This window comes from Stegodyphus dumicola, chromosome 12, assembly GCF_044657685.1.
Source record: "Stegodyphus dumicola isolate Sdum_Otavi_A_Nest chromosome 12, ASM4465768v1".
In the NCBI taxonomy this organism is placed as follows: Eukaryota; Metazoa; Arthropoda; class Arachnida; order Araneae; family Eresidae; genus Stegodyphus; species Stegodyphus dumicola.
In genome coordinates, this window is record NC_140779.1 from 5,653,918 (window position 1) to 5,673,064 (window position 19,147).

Here is a 19,147-nt window from a genome sequence, read left to right on the forward strand (position 1 = left end):
AACTGCAATCATAAGTTATATATGGTCTGTTCTTATACCTTAAATATTAGAGGCTTATGATTTGTTTAACTTTTTACTTAAAGTTATTAATAATTTTTATATTTAGCATCATACATTTAAATGCATATTTTGTATATTTAGATAGAATTTCCTCTTTGTGTAAAATATGTATATTTTATGAGATACAAATATATATTCTGAAAATGTTATATTTATTTTTTAGGTCTCTGAAAGTGAAAATTTTTCTAAAAATGAAAGTCTGAAGGTAAATTTATTTTGTTTTCACCATGATAGTTAATGTATTAATAATGAATTAAACTTCAAATAAAAATTAACCTAAAATTTATTCTAAGTATATTAGAACTACTAATATTTAGACTAACTGGATCCACAGCCCATATGCATTTTTGAAACATCCGAATAAGTGGGTTATTTTAGTTCTTGAAACAATGATATATTTATCAAGTGAAAGAACTCTATTTTTCCATTTGCTACATTTTATTTCCACAAAGATTACAACTAAAAAAGTAAATTTATTTATATAAAAGAATATATACTTCTTCTGATAAAATTAAGTAATGAAATTATATTTCATTTATCTAAAAATACACTCCCCCCTTTTTTTTCATGTGTGTGTGTCATTTATTCATATTTTTTCATTCAGTTAGCAGTATTAAGTGTATCTTTGGTGTCCTAAGAAAATACTTTCTTTTCAGAAGCATATATATATAAATCAGTGGGAAAAGAGTACTTTATCCTGAATAATAGTTTTAAAAAATCATGTTAAAATATTATGCATCTAAAGGTTGAAAGAGTGTAATGGACTCCCGTTTGTATGGAAGCTGCTTTGCTGTATAAATTTGAAGATGTTATAACGTAATAAGATAAGATATTTACTTAATCTGTTTTCACAAAATAAACGGTTTTTGTAACTAAATCATGATTAATGAAGTAAGCAAGTAATAGTATGCCAGTAGGCCATGTGTAATTGCTTTTCTCTCAATGTTTATATGCTTCATATTTGTTGCTCATTGTAAGTTAATATACATATCTTACACACATATCTGAATTTCATAAAGTGCTTGAAAATAATATATGCTGTAAAATATTTTCTTTTATATTATTTAAGTTGATGAAAAATTTAATTTATATGTAAATTAACATGAAACTAAATTTTTAGCCTAGGAAGAAAAATAAAAGATTTAGATAATTGAGATTTTATATACCTAAAGTTTGAAGAACTAAAGCTCTGTTATACTTTTATTATTCCCTTTAGGGAAGGGGAAGTTTCAAAAGTGTCAGAAAGAAAGTAAAAATTACATGCACTGTCAGTCGTTCTGTAACAGTCTCTGGAAACTAACATTTTGCATAACAAGTGATTATTTTAATCATAGTGATCATGGGGCTGCATAGCAATCATTAGGGATCATCCTAAAAACGTCTCCTTGCAGAATCCTGCATATATATGAATTGGAATCAGTCTAATTCAACAGATATCATGAATTTGCTAAATGAGCTTTTCAACAGATAGAAGGTAGTGGGGACTCGCTATTGAATGTTGATTGAAAATGCTGATGGTGCAAATCTCTTTGAAATGTAAAAAATTATTATTGATCATCTTTGAAGTAGCATTGGAATGTTCATACTTGCTCCAGCTATTTCCGAAACAATTGGCAAAATATCTTCTTTGGTTTATGTCACAGATTAGCTGTGGCTTCATTTTAGATAAAAAAATATTTACTCCATAGAGCCATCTTGATAACAGAGAATGATATGGTCAGAGTGCGAGAAATGTGGAAAAGGAAAGCAGTTGTGACACAACAGGGATCTGTTTCTAATGAAAGAAACTCAAGCTTTCTGCCAAAATATCCTTTGCTCAAAATGAAACTTCACGTGAAATGGTTGAAAACTGTTTTAATCCATATGCACTATGAACACTATTAGCTTGGACTTCATTTCTTCTATACAGAATACAATAATAGTTAAGTTCAAATATTGCAAAGTTTCAAAATCAAAACATTTTAGAGCTGAGATTTAATGGATTCAGTTTTTTAACATCGCTGTGTAATATTTATATGTAGTTGTTTAAAAAGGATTCTATTTGACCTGTCACGAAGTCCTGTAGAAAAGTGTAGTAACAGAATAAACATGCGTGACACCCTACGCTATCATTAAAAAAAAAAAAAAATTGCAAAATGATTTTTGGTAATAATCTGTAAAGGCTCTAAATTAGATATATGTATATATAACAGTATTGTATATAAATTACATATATATTAATTAAAACCAATGCAGTGAACTTTTCAGTTAATGAAAGCATAAATGCATACAGCTGGCATATCTGGCCAAGAGCGCAGGTGTGAAAACCACTTCACGTCAACCAAAGATGGCAGCATGATACAGGTTCATGGCATCATTCATTGTAGCCCCATTTTTCTTTGAGGAAGTCTGCAATGGTACATTTTTAACTGTTTCTGTCTAAGCTGAGCATTATGTAGAGCTTTGAGAAATTAGCATATTTCCCTCCTTGCAAGAGAGTCGGGTGCTCTGCATAGATACTTCTGAGCAGCTTCTACAATTAATATTTAATGATGACTGTGACTACAGTCATTCTTTACCTCTTGAATGGCCAACAAGATTTCCACTAAGGCTATGGTTTAAGAGCCATTATAGCTTACATCTTATGAGTTTAGATTATGGATATACTTGAAGTGAGAGATGTACAGAAGTTAGCCATAGTTATTGGCCATACTAAAAGAAGTTATTCTTCATTGTGTGACAGGAATTACAGCTAAACCACTTCAATATTGCAAGAGAGTTTAATGTCATGTCTGGTGACCATTGTCATGAATGAAAACTGTAGGCTTGCTATTGTATGTTAAATTCATGCATGTAATATTTAATAATTTGTAAATGGCAACATTTAACATTTAATATTTAGAAACATGTAATTGACAACACTTTGGACAGAGCTATTAAAAAAAATAGAACTATGCTGGGATTGCAGTTCTCTGCAATATAATACATTCTATGATTATAAATAAATAGTTTCTGAAAAGGAACCACCTCTTGTGGCTGTTTAAATTAAATAATAGCAGGCAGTTAAATTCAAATACAAATAGTGTAATCTTAGATTACATATTCAATAGACAGATTCAGACACAAAACAAATTGCAAAACAAATGATTAAATAATACCAAACAGAAAATGCTAAATTTAATAGCCGAGGCAACAATTGTTCTGTTATGCTTAAGAGGTTAAAAAAAAATTGCTGTGTATGCAGGGAAGGTGGGTGAATTCTTTGATAGCAGAAAGGCTTTGATGAGGTTTTTTTTTTGGGGGGGAGGATCAAGTTGTCATATCTCTGACTATTATTTTGTCAGAGCTTCATTTGTGCAACATTTGTATTTAGTATGAGGTATTTTGTACAGGTAAGACATTATTTCATCTTAGTAAAGCTTTGGAAGCCTTTTATTTGTTTCTCAATTCTCTTTTGCACTTTGTGAAAATTGGATCTTGTGTACCATATAAAGATTACAAATTACTGGGTCTCTTCTTTGTTAAGAATTCTTAAGCATTTTATAAAATTTTGTTACTGAAAAAAATATTAACTTTCTTGCCTCTTGAGGCAAGTTTTATTGAAAAACATTTGTTATTATTACAAATTGAAAAACATATGTTATTAACATTTGTTATAATTTTTTCCCTTCTAGGCATCAGATATTATAAAAAAATTCAAATGCATTTTGGCAAGCGTTTTTGTGTCTAGAAAACATGGAGCTTATCTTCTTGATAATGAGAATGGGAAGTTAAAAGATATTCAAGAAGATAACCTTAAAAATTTAAGGGTAAGGCAATTTTAAAAATTATATTTTGTATATCATGATACTATCATCATATTATTATATGCTCCTTGATAAATATAAATAAGTAAAAAAGTTGTACATCATATTTGCTTTAAGGAGTAGTGAGCTTTTTAAAATATAATATTGTGTTAAAAACTTCAGTGATAATGCTGATGAGGCAAATCTCTTTGCAATGATTAAATAATACCAAATTATTATTTGATCATCTTTGAAGTAGCATTGGAATGTTCATACTTGTTCCAATGCTCCAGCTATTTCCAAAAAAATTGGCAAAATATCTTCTTTGGTTTATGTCACAGATTAGCTGTTGCTTCATGTTAGGTAAAAAAAATATTTACTCCATAGAGCCATCTTGATAACAGAGAATGATATGGTCAGAGTGTGAGAAATCTGAAAAATGAAAGCAGTTGTGACATAACAAGGATCTGTTTCTGATGAAAGAAACCCAAGCTTTCACCAAAATATCCTTTGCTTAAAATGGAACTTCACATGAACTGGTTGAAAACTGTTTTAATCCATATGCACTGCAACATGAACCCTATTAGCTTGGACTTTTCTTGTATTTCTTCTATACAGACTACAATAAGTTCAAATGTTGCAAAGTTTCAAAATCAAAACATTTTAGAGGTGGGATTTAATGGATTAAGTTTTTTAACATTGCTGTATAATATTTATATGTAGTGGTTTAAAAAGAACTCTATTTGACCTGTCACCAAGTCCTGTAGAAAAGTGTAGTAACAAAGTAAACATGCATGACACCCTACGCTATCGTAAAAAAAAAAAAAAAAAAAAAAAAAAAAAAAAAAAAAAAAATTGGTAGTAATCTGTAAAGGCTCTAAATTATATATATATATTATGTATGTTATATATGTAGAAAGTAATATAGTTTGTAAATAAGCACAGAAATTTTGCAGAAAGGTTCGAGTTGGTATTAAAATCAGTTCTTGAGTAATTTTATGAATTTATATAAGTTGAACTGAGAATAATTGAATACAGCAAAAATGTGCAAATCAAGTTGTTTCCAGCCATCAAAATTAGAATTAAGGACTATATTTTAAGGTAGTAATAACATAAAAGCAAAGTAATAAACTATGGGATATGACAGTTAACGAGATTTAGTAATATGAAAAGCAAAATATTTGTAGTAATAAGCTGTACAAATTTATATAAAGGGGATTAATTGTTGCTATATCCAAAAATGTCCTCAAAAGTGAATAAAAGAATAAATGATTTACCCATGGAGTTTTCAATCATACAGATATCTGGCATTCTAGTTGGTATTTTTTTATCATGGCTAATAACTGAAAACCTTTAAATATTTCACTAATTTTCTTGATTATCTTAAAATTTCAGAAATTAAACTTACATCATTGGCACTGTAAGCAGTGCTTCCATAATTATTTTGGTGATTTTTATTTTGAACTGTGTGGCAATGCCAGCCTGCTTTATGCTGTAGAAAGAATTGTGCTAAGTTGCATAGAGACCTTTGTTTTTAAGATGGTGCACTCTAGCAACCTATTTTACTTTCAAGTTTAGAGTTTTATGCTTCTTGATAATTTCATCAATAGGGAAATCTGAGGGAGATTTCTAAGCACAACTTTAACAGGTCTTTCAAATTTTGGGGAAAATGACATAGTGCTCAACATTCTTCTCAGCCAGATATGTGGAAATAATTCTGTAAAAGCCTTCTTTTTTTTAGATGTGGCCTTAAAAATTGGCATGTCCTATGAAATCAGTTTTTTTATCATCCAAAAAAATTTATAAAGTCTAAAAGTTTCAACTCAGTCATGTTTGAGCATAAGTGGCTTTACCCTTGGTGTTTGAACTGTTTGGGTGGCTTCCATGTGGTTGATCTTAATATCCATATTCATGACATTGTAGCTATTATCAGCATGTAAGGACCTGAATTTTTTACTAACAGAGAAATCTGCATTATGCTTCACAACTTTAGTAGATATGGTAGTTTTTCATGGGAAACCTTCCTTAATCAAATTACTGTTTTCATATAGGGTATGTTTTTGAAGCTTTTTAAAGGTTTTAATCATTTTGCTAGTATTAGAATTAACATTGTTCATTACATTAGCATTTTCACAATCATTATTAGTAAAGCTGTGCATATTTACATTTTCAGTAATCTTTGAAGAATCGTTAGCATTAGCTGAATTACTATTCCTATTAGAATTAACAGCTTTTTATCATTAATAACAATCTCTTTAATCCTATTCCGCATAAATCGATCTTGAATTAATTTGTATTTGAATTCGATCTTCAGATTGTGATTTAATTTTTCTGTACATGATACAGCACATTCATTGCATTTTTGGATACTGAACTGTGTGCTTGCACTGAATGATTTATTACTAATGGAAATATTCAGCAGCTAAGAAATATTTTGAGCCTTGTTGTGGCAAACAAAATAAATTTTATCACTGCAAATATGTATAGGTGTTTAAAATTACATATTAAAAGTTCGCTAAAATGCTTTTATTGAATTTACCAGAAAATTTACTTTTAATTGCAATGTTTTATAATACAATAAAAAAATTACAATTAAACTTTACATTTAATAAAATATCTTTAATTAGAGTAAATATTTTAAATTCAGATGTAAAGTTTACTTGCCATTAAGTTTTTTATTGTGGAAGATAAATAAAAGTTTTTAAATTCCTATTTTGTAGTGAACATGTTCAGATTAAGGACTAGTTTTTTTGAAATATATCGGCTCTTGGTCTCACTATTTTTCCATTGTTCAAAGAACATACATACAGATTCTTCAGTACTTAATAGTGGAGATTATGTTTGTTCATAAAGTATTTATTCTGTGAATATATAAAACATTTCAAGTAGCATAAATTGTGTTAATGCATAGTATCTACATGTCTATTTCTCTAGATTTCAGTTATTTTAAATACCTTAAAGCAGTACTGTGAGAATGGAGTAAAATGTAGACAGAAAGAAAATAAATTGATTGATTATGAACTGAATAAGTTAGGAGATCTTAAAGTAAGTTGTTCTTTGTCATAAGTTTAGTTATTTTTATTTTGCATTTTTCTAAAAAAAAATTATGCATTTAGAAATAAATCATTTTATTCCTAGTGCATTTTTTCTGGATATTTGGAATGTGGTATGGATATCTCATTACAGCAAAAAAATAAAAAGAGAATTAAGTTATTAGACCAGATGTTGTATAAAATTGCATTACTTCAGAACGAATTCCATGCAAAAGTAAGTTTTAAAATTATGTATGTCATGTAGTTAAACTGGCTTTGCAATTTGTCAGAAAATGTTTTATTAACACCTTAAAGAAGTGTTCTTACACTGGTGAGAAAAATTAGAGGAACAACTACAGAAACTCGTGTAACTTTAAATAAATTAGCAGATAATATCTGGAACTTGCCCTTTCCTTTCTCATGCCTGATTTATCTCCAAAATGCAGAATTGGCCATTTCTAAAATAAATAAATAAATAAAATGATAATTATAACTGTTTTTAAAGGTACATATGAAAAATTAATAAGGTGTGTGACCATCCCTGACCAAAATCAAATGTTGCATTGATTTTTTTCATGCTATGTATTAGAATGTGCATGAATTGTGGTAACAAAGTATGAGTATATTTAATGTGATAAGTTCTTTGAAGCTTTGAAGGATGCTAGGAGGAGGCTGGAGTGATGCAATCCTATACATCCACATATGCATCACAGCATCCTATATGTTCTATTAATTTTAGGTCTGGAAAGTACATGGGCATTTTGTCCACTGGATTTCACCCTCAAGATAATAGGCCACTAGTGCAACATAATGGAGATGAGCATTAATATTCACTAAGAAAAAATTATTACTATCATTCATCTAGAGCAATATTACTGTCTGTGCCCTTACAACTTGAGATAAGGATCAGAAAACTAATATATCTAATCTTATTTCAGGATTCATAGTTGTACTGGTAAACATGTGCAGGTCAGTGCAGCCTTTCAAGCGATGTCTGCCATATTGTAATTTCACCACTTTTGTACCAATGCCTTTCATGGCTGTTTTCATGTTTATTGCATGTGTTCTACTTCTCTCAGACTGTAACATGTCTGGAATCATTCTCCAAGAAGAAGCAAGACTCATTAATAAAGAGAACTGGCTCTAGTCCATGGTATTCCAATCACATTGATTCTCCCTACCACAGCAAACGAGCACATTTTGTAGCCTAAGTTAGTGAGACACTAAATCATCCTGGCATACAGCTTTCTTTTATACAGCATTTCACTCATGGTAAATCTAGGTAGTGAGGTTTCTATAGCTGCAGTGAACTCCTTTGTAATCTGGTTCATCTGGTCAGTGCTTTTTCTAAGTAGCAGTCCTACAAATCTGTTGTGCTACATTTTGGATCTTGACATGATTGTTTGCATACATCACCAGTCTCTTTAAACCATTTTTAGACTCTTGGCATGATGTTTTCGGTTTCACCCAATTGCATACCATTTTTCACCATTTCTCAGGTACATTCTCAATAACATATTCCTCCTTTCATATGTGAAAATTCTATCTAACTATTCATACTATAAGGTATTTCTCCCCCCTTCCTAGTGGGGTGGTCTACATGCTGAGCGCTTATTCCAGAGGTCCATGGTTCGATTCCCAGTGAAGGTATTGCTCATTTTTCACATCTCCTGTTTTCCGGGAGGGGGGGGGAAAACCCTGATGTTACAGTGGCGCCTAAACTAAAAGGGTGGTGGATAATGATTTTCCACACCCAGGATTTGGCGATAAAGTGCCCTAAAACCCCAGTTACCCTTTAAAAGGGAGTATATAAAGTACTTCTTCCGCCTTCTCGGCATGCCTTCATAGTGTGGTGGTCTGCACCCTGGGTGCATATTCCAAAGGTCCATGGTTCAATACCCGGCAAAGACATTACTCATTTTTCACATCTCCTGTTTAAAAAAAAAAAAAAAAAAAAAAAAAAACTAATGTCTCTACAATATAATCCTTGAAATTAGAATTTGAAGCAATTCCTCGCGTTCCTTTCCACATCTCCACAAAGAATGAGTACAAAAATGTGCATATTTTTGTGTTACAAGGATTAATTCCATTGAAATGTGTAATAATGTTGACCTTGAACTATCAAGCAATTACTTTTCTGACTCAATTTCATTTAGACTTCGCAACTACCTTTCATTAGACTTTACACTATGTAATTGACATCAAGCACTTTTTTATAATTGCTTCTTTAATTAATTACACCCCTAGGTTTTCATTTTGCAAATTTTCTCTCTTTGTAAAATATAAATTTTTAGTATTTGTTTTGCAGAAAATATACCTTAAAGTCCTCATATGCAAGTGATTATGTGTAAAAAGTTCATTTTTCTTGCATTTTCAATAATTAAATTTTCAAAAGTCTCAATGTGACAGTATTTTATGAGAGAATTACTGCAAGTTCCTTTGGCTGTTCTTCTACATTATTGTTTTGAATACCTTATTATAAATGATTTTATGCCTTGCATCATGAATGTGTAGAGATTAATCCTTAAAGTAAAACACTTGTCATAAATATTTATCTTAAAATTGTGTCATTAGTTAAATTGCAATCTGAATATAAAGACTACATTGAAGGTTTTAGCGTTTTACATATCTTTTAATAGTAAACTTCTTTGAGAAGTATTAGATTGTAATCTGAATTTTTCATATTGTCCCATTTTTTTTTTCCTATTTTGTTCAACAGATAAGATTTGTGGTTTTGATTGTTAGCAGCTGTTTATTACTTTTTTATACTTCACAGATAATTTGTCTTAAGTCTTTATTTTTATTTTTCATATTTTATGTTCAAATTTTATTATAATAATAATTTTATGTATTGTATGTATATAACAGCTTGTAAAATATATAAATTATTGCATTGGAGTATATGAAACTGCAGTTCAGAGAAGGAAAGATGAAATGCAATACACGGATCTCTCTGCAATTGATGTGTCTGGGAAGAAATTTGAAATGAAGGTTCTATATTTACCTTATTATATATCTTCTATATTTTACTTTATCTAAATTATTTTTGTCTTGCATCTTGCAGTTGTACATTTTTCAAAATTTAAGACTATTGCAAGCATTTTCTGAAAATCTTTATGATTAATATATTCATTTTTGATATTGCGATCATTAGTTAATTGAAATTTAACATTTGGAACTGATCTTAGAGGGGAAAAAATCTCCAAAGAAAGAAATTTTGTCTTTTTTTTTTTTTTTCACTTCATATTTAGGACAGCATACCATGGATATGACCTGCCTGCCAATATGTGGAATGCTTTTAAATTTCTTCATCTGAATCTAAGGTCATTGCTTGCCATTAAGTGATATCAATTTAATATGAAGTATGATTACTTTAGTGATAATGTTGCAACTAAAATACATTTGAAAGTTTCAACTTCTAAACCTCATTTTATGTTTGAAGTAGATAGCCTTATTCTTATACTAGAATGTAGCTTTATTGCTATTCAGAATTATGAAATTAGCTTTATTACTACTCAAAATTAAACAATCGGAATCGTAAGAAGAAGATCCTGAGAGAAGCAACTGCTAAACTGATGATTCTACATTGAAAATGGGCAAATGCTGCATTAAGTAATTGGTGTCATTAATAAAAAATGTCAAAATAATCTATTTTTGGTAGTCATATGGTAAGTATTGCATTTAAAAAGTCCTCAGGGAAGGGAATAGTGCTAATATTCTGAGTACAGAAGAATAAGGATGTTAAAAGTGTATCGGAATTATCTGAAAACCATTTGAATTATCTGATTGCATACAGTTAGTATTTTATGGTGGTGTTACAGTGAAACACCGAAATCCGGAGTATGTCGACTTTCACCAGTGAATGTCAACATTCACATAGTCAAGACAATAACACGCCGAATAAATACTAATTCAGAAGTCAAACAACAAAAATCAGCGTTATATTTACAAAATTTTCACAGGACTAGTTTCGATGGTTTTACCGAACCACCATCTTCAGCTGCAAAACCGCAAATGAACAAGATAGAAATAATGATTAGATAAGATAAGAAAACCTGGACAAGAATAAGCAAGTGGTGCCATCTGTTGGTGAAACCAGAACTAAAACATAATTTCTTTAAAGGCCGAACACAAATTTGGATTGGAATTAGGATCGTTAACTAGAACAGAAAGATTTTTATGAATGTGAAATGCTTCTAGAAAATCCAGTTCTCCAATGGAAGATGTTTTTTGAATAATTTTGGCAGCAGAAATACTGAAAGGGTGGTTTTCGGACCAACAATGTTGAGCAACAGAAGACTTCTGTGTTTCCTTTTTTCTAACATAGCCTCATGTTCCTTGACGCGAAATTTTAAGGCTCTCTTAGTTTGGCCAATGTAAATTAAACCACACTGGCAAGGAATCCTTTCGTAAATATAACGCTGATGTTTGTTGTTTGACTTCTGAATTCACATAGTGGCTTGATGTATGTCTGAAATATTTTCCAAATACTCTTATTTCTGACTTACACCGGTGAATGTCGACATTCACCATGTACTAATGGTGAATATTGAACATATAAGAATATTATATTTCCTTCTCCGTAATTCATTAGGGAAAAAACGCACTTGAGACTCAGAATAAGAACTTAAGAACATAAGAACTTAAAACACACAGTACATTCAAAATGAGAAAGGAAAATAATAGAAGTTATAAACTTACCAAATTATGTGATTCAAATCTTATTTATTGCAACAACTTAAACTATTATGATACTTTGAGTTGCACAAGAGGCCCTTGCTTTTACAACTGCATTTATTTGTGAAACACTTCCTTTTGGAATGGCAGCGTGTACATATATTCCTCTCTTTTCGACCTACACCAGAGCATATCTGTGATTGTTGACATACACCGGTGTGAGGGTCCAAATGTACAAGAATGTAAAGAAATATTCGATCTTTCACTGACATATTTGGTGAATGTTGACATTCTCTGGTGAAAGTCGACATTCTCCAATTTCGGTCTTTCACGGTAACAGTGTCACACCAAACAAATTTTTTCTTTGTCTAATTGAATATGACTCATTTGATTCATTTCCGATTTTCATTATGCTTATTATATTTTAATAAAATAAATACAAAGGCTAAAATTCACAGAGAATTTTGAAAATAAATTATTAAGTCAAATGCGTCAAATCTTATGACAAAATTTGGTAAGCAACTACAAAACAAAAATTGCTCATTTTGGTGGTTGGAAAGCTCCATATGGATGAAACACTACTTATTTTGTTGAATTTATAGCTGATTTCATGAAACCATTATTTATGCATATGTATGGGAATTTAAAACTTAAAAGTACAAAACTTTTTATATTTAACTCGTGAAAGTATAACGTATATTAAGTTGAACATTTTCTGTATAGATACATATAAAAATTTAGATTTCGTGTTTAGAACCACCTCACATACAATGTTAAAATGATTTTCATTTAATTCTGTAGCTAATTTAAAAAAAATCTTATAACTGCAAGTTTAGTATCAATATTTTAAAAATAAAACCTGTAGCTATCTTTTTGAATACCAAGAACTATGAATTACTTGTCCCTAAAACAAGTTTGATATTTTCAGTATCTTGAATTACTGTCTAGAATTAAAGAAGTATTACTGTCAGCAGTCAACTTAGGAAAGCCAGAAATTCAAAATATGATGACAGAAATTCAGAAATGGAAAATTACGGATAATTTAACGGAATCAATTGAAAACAAGGTTAGTAATTTGGTAATTTTTGCGAGGGGAAGATAACTATAAGTAGTAATTAAATTAAATAAATATATTACTAATATGAAAAACTGGCTTCTTCTTTAAGAAGTCTCCTAATTTTTGTCTCTTAATGTCTGAATTTCTATCTTATTTCTGTAGCTAATTAGAAAGAGTGTTTTAACAAAGATATTCAAAATAATTTTCATTAAACCTGTTTCAGTCAAAAAAACATATATCATTTGGAAAATATTTTTATCATAATAAGAACTGAATATTTTCAGAAATTTAGAAATTTAGTTTGTAGCTAAAAAATATAGCTGATTTTGGAACTATCAGTGGATAAATGGATAAAACCATTGACAACTAGTAGTTTGACTATGTTCAAATCCCACTGAACAGTTTATTTGCATACAGTTTTCATGGGTTTTTTTCATACGTAGCATGTTTATTGGTTAATGGAATCTGTCTATTGTAGGAAATAGTAAACAACAGTTAACTCTCTCTCTCTCTGTTTTTTATTATTATTATTGTGACATTATTTTCTCATTCCTCTTGCTCTCGAAAATATTATTAGGCAAGTATTATAATCAGCTATTTCAACTTTTCACCTTGAATGATCTAAACTTTCATTTTGTATCTCTTTGTAGTTTTCCTTTTTATCTTCAATTATTTTGAGAATTTCCTTATTATGCTTTTTGTTTAAAGTTCTCAGTAAATTTAAAACTGAAAGTCCATTAGGAACTACTTCCAGAAAATATTATGGAACTCATTCAGACTGTAAAAAGAGGGTTTTTTCTCTTTTTCTCTTTTTTTTTTTTTTTTTTTGTGCTTATGACACTAGTGAAAATAAATACAAATAACGACCTCATACAATAAATAGAAAATTATATTTGGAAATGAAATTTTGGAAAGACAATAGTAGTATAGCAAGCATTTTATCCTTTATAGGACATGTTGGTTTAAAATCAGAGTTTCAAAATGTAGAAACAGGCAGTCATTACTTTCATATTTTCCTTAGCTCTGGCCTAGTTTTCAAAGGTTAAATATCTATTAACTGCCATCATCCTTCCATTTAAGTTAGTATATACTAATAGCCAAACTATACAACTTTTGCTTTTTATCTCTTGATATATCATTTTATATTTTCATTGCATGAATTGATCATTTTGGTGATATTTCAAATTTTCATAACTGCATTAAAAGGATCACATCTCCTAATCGCCTTATTTTTTGCAATTTTTTAACTGCTAACTGCAGAATACTAAATTTTCACTGTTATTTCTAATAAGATGATTCATATATATTTCTCTCAAAAAAAATTCAGAGGTTAAAGTTGGAGACCTTCTTAATTGAAAGTTGTTGATATAGAAGCATATGTTACAAGCAACTATGCATACTGATCAGCAGTAGACAATTAACTTAGTTTAAAATGTTTCTGGGTAAAGGTAACCAAAATAACTGTTGCCATAACAATAATAACTAAAGTAAGATATCATTTTAGCAAAAGAGTTTGACTTAATACTCTTTCCAGTTATGTTTCTACTTATGAGCTCAAACACGAGCATTTAATTACTAAATCAGTTTCACACTTAAAATAAAAGGGAACATTAAAAATAATGATCACTATGTTAATAATCAATTACAAAAGTTCATTTAACTTTTAGTATCTCTTTTATATTGAGCAATACATGTTTGTTATAGTCTCCAATGATATACTGCAGATTGAAGTGAAATATAGAGTAAAATCTTGACTTTTCTTGTATTTTGCTTGATTAGAAATGTTTCCTTTGTTTGCTAATAAGCCTTTGATTCTCTAATAAATCAAATAAGTAAACATGTGAAATTCGCTATGTAATGAATTAATTGCATGGGAATAAGAATGGAAGAGTTAAAATTAAAGAATAAATCCAAATGTAAAGTTTTATATACATTTTAAGACTTGAAGCTAAGATTAAACAAAATTAAATAAAAAATAAATAATATTAAATAAAGATTAAACGAAGGGGGATCAGTTGTTTTATTGTTTTGTCACAACATAACTCGAACTTTGGGCAACAAAGAGCAAGAAAGCAAACAAAATAATTCAACTCATGAAATTAATCAAAAACTTTACTGCACAATGTTTTGAGTAAAAAACATCATTAATCATTAATTATAATGCCTAAAATTGAATAGCATATTATGCCAAATTCAATGCTAAATAATGCTATTTCACCTGATATGATCAATGCATAATGCACCACATGCAAATAAGGAGAAATTTGGCTTAAAATTAGTAACACAACAACCTTTAATTTGGTGTAAATTTAAGTCAAGATCTCAAGATTCAAGTCAGATTTGTGATCTGGATTTAAATTTGTGCCAAACTCAAGGCTGTTGTGTTACTAATTTTATGCTTCACTTGCATGTTTCTCTTCTGGTTTCAGAAATTTAGTTCCTCTTTAATACTGCAGGAGTGAAGAATTTGTCTTTGTAAGATCAGCTAAGTGCATCTTCAAAATGCATATTTTTTACTCTTTACCATTTCTAATGTAAGGTAATACTTACTTTTTTCCTTAATCATTGGAAACAGGTTATACACATATTTGATGCTGTTGAAAAATTTTACAATGATGGAATATCTGTGAGGAAACAACTACTTAAGCAGCTGGCTGAAGAAAAACAATTAATTGATTATGAAGACGAAAATTTGAAAATAATGGTACTTTTTATTTGTTTGATTTGTACGCTTGAATTATTTGAAATTATATTCATTAATTGTCCAGTTGATCCTTTGAGAAATGGGAATGGTGGTAGCAATAACTACCCCACATAATCATAAACCTGTATATAATTTTTTGATGCTTTAAAAACTTAAATGCAAGTAACTTGTTGTTAGCTAAATGCTTCACTGATAACTATAGGGCATTCCTCTCCTCTTTCCACCTCAAAGTAAGGCACTATGAGTTCGTATGCTCGCCAAATCAAACCCAGGAGTTCAACCCCTGTCCTCGAACCTTGGAGGGATTGGCACCAATGCACCTGGTGTAACATAGACCCCAGGGTGTCACTAGGTATAAATTTACTACCTACTAGTCACATGGGTTACCTGTCGCCCAAGAACATTACCTGGGCACTACCCTCAGGCAGAACTGAGGATGCCATTGCCCCCCCCCAGAGTGTGATAGTAGATTAATGCATATTTTTGTTATATATGTATGAGGGCATTTCGAAAATTAAAGATAAACCATATGCCAGAGGAAAAGAAAAGTTTTGGTGAGCAAGTTGGCAACACAGGTGTTAACCTTGAACCGTTAGCTTTCTCCTCGCCGTCATTCGGCATTTCAACGTTGATTCTGGTTGGAGTAGGTCGTGTTTAAAATGGCTGCGCCGATTCAGAATCCCGCCAAATGCAAAGTGCGTTCCGTCCTATGTTTTCTTCATGCAAAAGGTCAGCGACCAGCGGATATTCACAAAGAAATTGTTTCTGTTTATGGGAACATTATGAATCGACAAAATGTAACGAAATGGTGTCGTCATTTCGCTGAAGATAGGACCGATGTTCATGACGAACAAAGAACAGGTGGCCATCTGTGATCTCTGATGCCTTTCTTCAGAGAATAGAGGAAGCAATTTGTGTGAATAGACGTCTCAAATTGAAAGAACTGCCTCAGATCATACCGGAAGTGTCAATGACAACTCTTTATGAAGTTGTGACTGTCAAGTTAGGGTGCAGGAAATTGTGTGCGCGCTGGGTTCCAACAGGCGGCAACCTTCTATTACTGTGGGATACAAAAGCTTGTGCACCGACTTAACAAATGTTTGGATAACAGGGATGATTATGTCGAAAAATAATAAATAATCCAGTTAATAAGATGTAACTGACGTTTTCTAAATAAATGTTTTTTTTTTTTTTTTTTTTTTAAGGAATGCGAGCTATTGTATCTTTACTTTTCAAAATGCCCTCGTATTATACAGTGTATTTTTACTACATGTTCATTTAAAGAAAAGGAATTTAATAGCTAAGTCTTAAGAATGAGAAAATCCATTAGTGTAAAGATTTAGAAAAAAAGGTGAATCAGAGGCCGATGATAATTAAGTAGAGGCTTTATTAAATGATGGAATTAATCACGCACATGGAACAGCGCATTTCTATATATCACACAAAAACCAAACTAAAACGACTGTTGCCAATACAACCTAAGCAAAATATAAATAGTTACGGTTAATATACATATAACATCAAATCATAAACCAGGGAGTAAGTGTGATTATTCTCAACAATTAGATAGTACTATAACATACTTATGCCATCTGTTTACCAGATGAATCATTTGATTGTCAGTAATTTCCTCAATACTGTGTTCTTCTGCAATAGATCATAAACGTTGCATTAATTGTTATGAGTTACTAATATTACAAATAAAAACATAAGGTGAAAAGTTTAATGTAATTTACAGTTATTAAATTTCATCACTTGAAATAAATTGGGAGCAGTAAGACTACCAGAAATCTAACTGAACTGATGCAATTTCTTCTTTGATCTCTATTAATTGATGAGCTGTGATAAAGTTTTATGTCATATAGCATTACAGTCATATACATAACAGAATACTGGAAATGCAATGGTATTAAAAATAGTCTGCAGCATATAGTATTAAGTAATTCATTTTTTTCTCCAATATCAGGATTTTTCATGATTGCAATTCCAATATGATAAGTGTCATTCCATAACATGCCTTTCATGTTATTTCAATTTTTAGTATTCCATTAAGCTTAATGAGTAGTAATTGAGAACTGCAAGCAGAGTCGTAGCTAGGGTTTTCAGCGCCCAGGGACAGCTGAAGATTTCGTGCCCCCTACTGCTTGCCAAGGATGGAAAACATTTAATTCTAAAATGTCATAACATCAGTTTGGCGCCTCTTGGATTCCGTGCCTGGGGACAGATGCCCCCTCTTGCCCCCCTCTAGCTACGCCCCTGACTGCAAGTGATCACTTGCAGTTCTCAATTACTACTCATTATTGTGATGCCCAAATCAAATTATTTTAGTAATTATTTATGTTTTTGTCACTGTGAATGCCATGTGAATTAATTGGTGAACTGCTTGTCTACTTGAAGTGTGGTAATACTGAGTCATGTTTTAAATAAAACCTTACAGAACTTAAGCTTTCCATAGTATTAGGAATGGGAGGTGAAGCATTAAGAGAAAATGATAACTATAGCACAATATGTATTGCATACTGTGATTACTACAGCAATTACATATATTTATTACTAGGCAATTCTTTACACAGTTATGTTTATCTTACTGTTTGCTTAAATATGTCACTATGAATGATACCATTGTGAAGCTTACAAATGCTTGTGTGTCAGTGGTGTATCTAGAATTTAGTGTTGGGGCAGGAGAGCAATCACCATCATTATGTCAAAATACAGAGGGTGTTTACACATTTTTCTAAAGATTTTGATTTTCTCCTTAAATTTAAATATTAATTTTAAAATACAAATATGACTGGCATCAAATTTGAATAAGGTTTAATTATCGTCTGCAGCATTAACAATATTCTTTTTTTTTTAATGTTACTGAAATAAAAATATATCTTATTAAATCTTATCATACAATATCTTATTAAATTTAAAGTTGTATCTCATGTTTTAAAGAAAAATTCAGCCCCCAAAGAGCTATTGCAAAATCTTTAAATATCTCTGTAGGAACTGTGAATGAAATTATAAAATCTGATTTAAAGTTAATCAAAACAAAAAACAAAAGGATTTTCATCATCTAATGCTGAAACATATTTCTCCGTGTGAGACGAGACTCTGTGCAGATTGCTGTATGAAAATTATTTGGCAGGTGAAAAATGGAAATATATAGTTACAATTGATGAGGCTAGGATATACTTATCTGATTGCAATAGAAAAAGGTCGATTTATTACCAAAATAGAGGATAAAAAGACTTAATATGTTGGTTCAGAGAAAACGAGAGAAGTTTTTCTAAAGGTTTTATGGTTATTACTGGATTCTCTTATAACGGAAAACTTAAAGTACGGAAATCTCAAAATTAATTTGAATTATTATCAGAAGTACATTTCAACACCTATTTTTAAAGAAGAAATTCCATCTCTTTATCCAAACAATCTTCACTGTGTCCATCGGTATAAGGCTCCATACCTCTAAATCTACTGCTGTATTTTTTGAAAAAATAAGAAATGAAACCGGAATTGAAGCTATTCCCTTTAAACCATCCCACCCAGGTCTCCTGAGATGTCTCCTACAGATTACTGTGCATTTGGACTTCTAAAACAAGCTCATTATAAGTGGTATCCCAAAACATTGGATGGACTCTGGAAGATTGTGAAGGAGGAGTGGCAAAACATCAACCTTGATGTTTTAAGAAAAGGACATTTATCTTGGAAATCAAGATGTAATATGATAGTTTAATAAAATAGCTATCAGACTGAATATATAAGAAAATAAAATTCTAAGGTTTGTTTGTATATAAATATTTGCAAAATCATTACAAAAATGTGGGAACATCCTCTATAATTTTGCTTGGTAATAACTGATTTGACT

General features: G+C 30.5%; 1 protein-coding gene across 1 annotated transcript in view; it reads left to right on the forward strand.

The window, feature by feature from the left end:
• LOC118197442 (uncharacterized) overlaps nt 1-19,147 on the forward strand; it is a 576,327-nt gene that overhangs the window by 195,861 nt on the left and 361,319 nt on the right. The window contains exons 45-51 of the mRNA XM_085827453.1: nt 224-265; nt 3,714-3,848; nt 6,759-6,869; nt 6,963-7,091; nt 9,725-9,847; nt 12,462-12,599; nt 15,166-15,294. Of these exons, the coding sequence (XP_085683579.1) occupies nt 224-265; nt 3,714-3,848; nt 6,759-6,869; nt 6,963-7,091; nt 9,725-9,847; nt 12,462-12,599; nt 15,166-15,294 (807 nt within the window). The remainder of the gene's footprint in view (nt 1-223; nt 266-3,713; nt 3,849-6,758; nt 6,870-6,962; nt 7,092-9,724; nt 9,848-12,461; nt 12,600-15,165; nt 15,295-19,147) is intronic.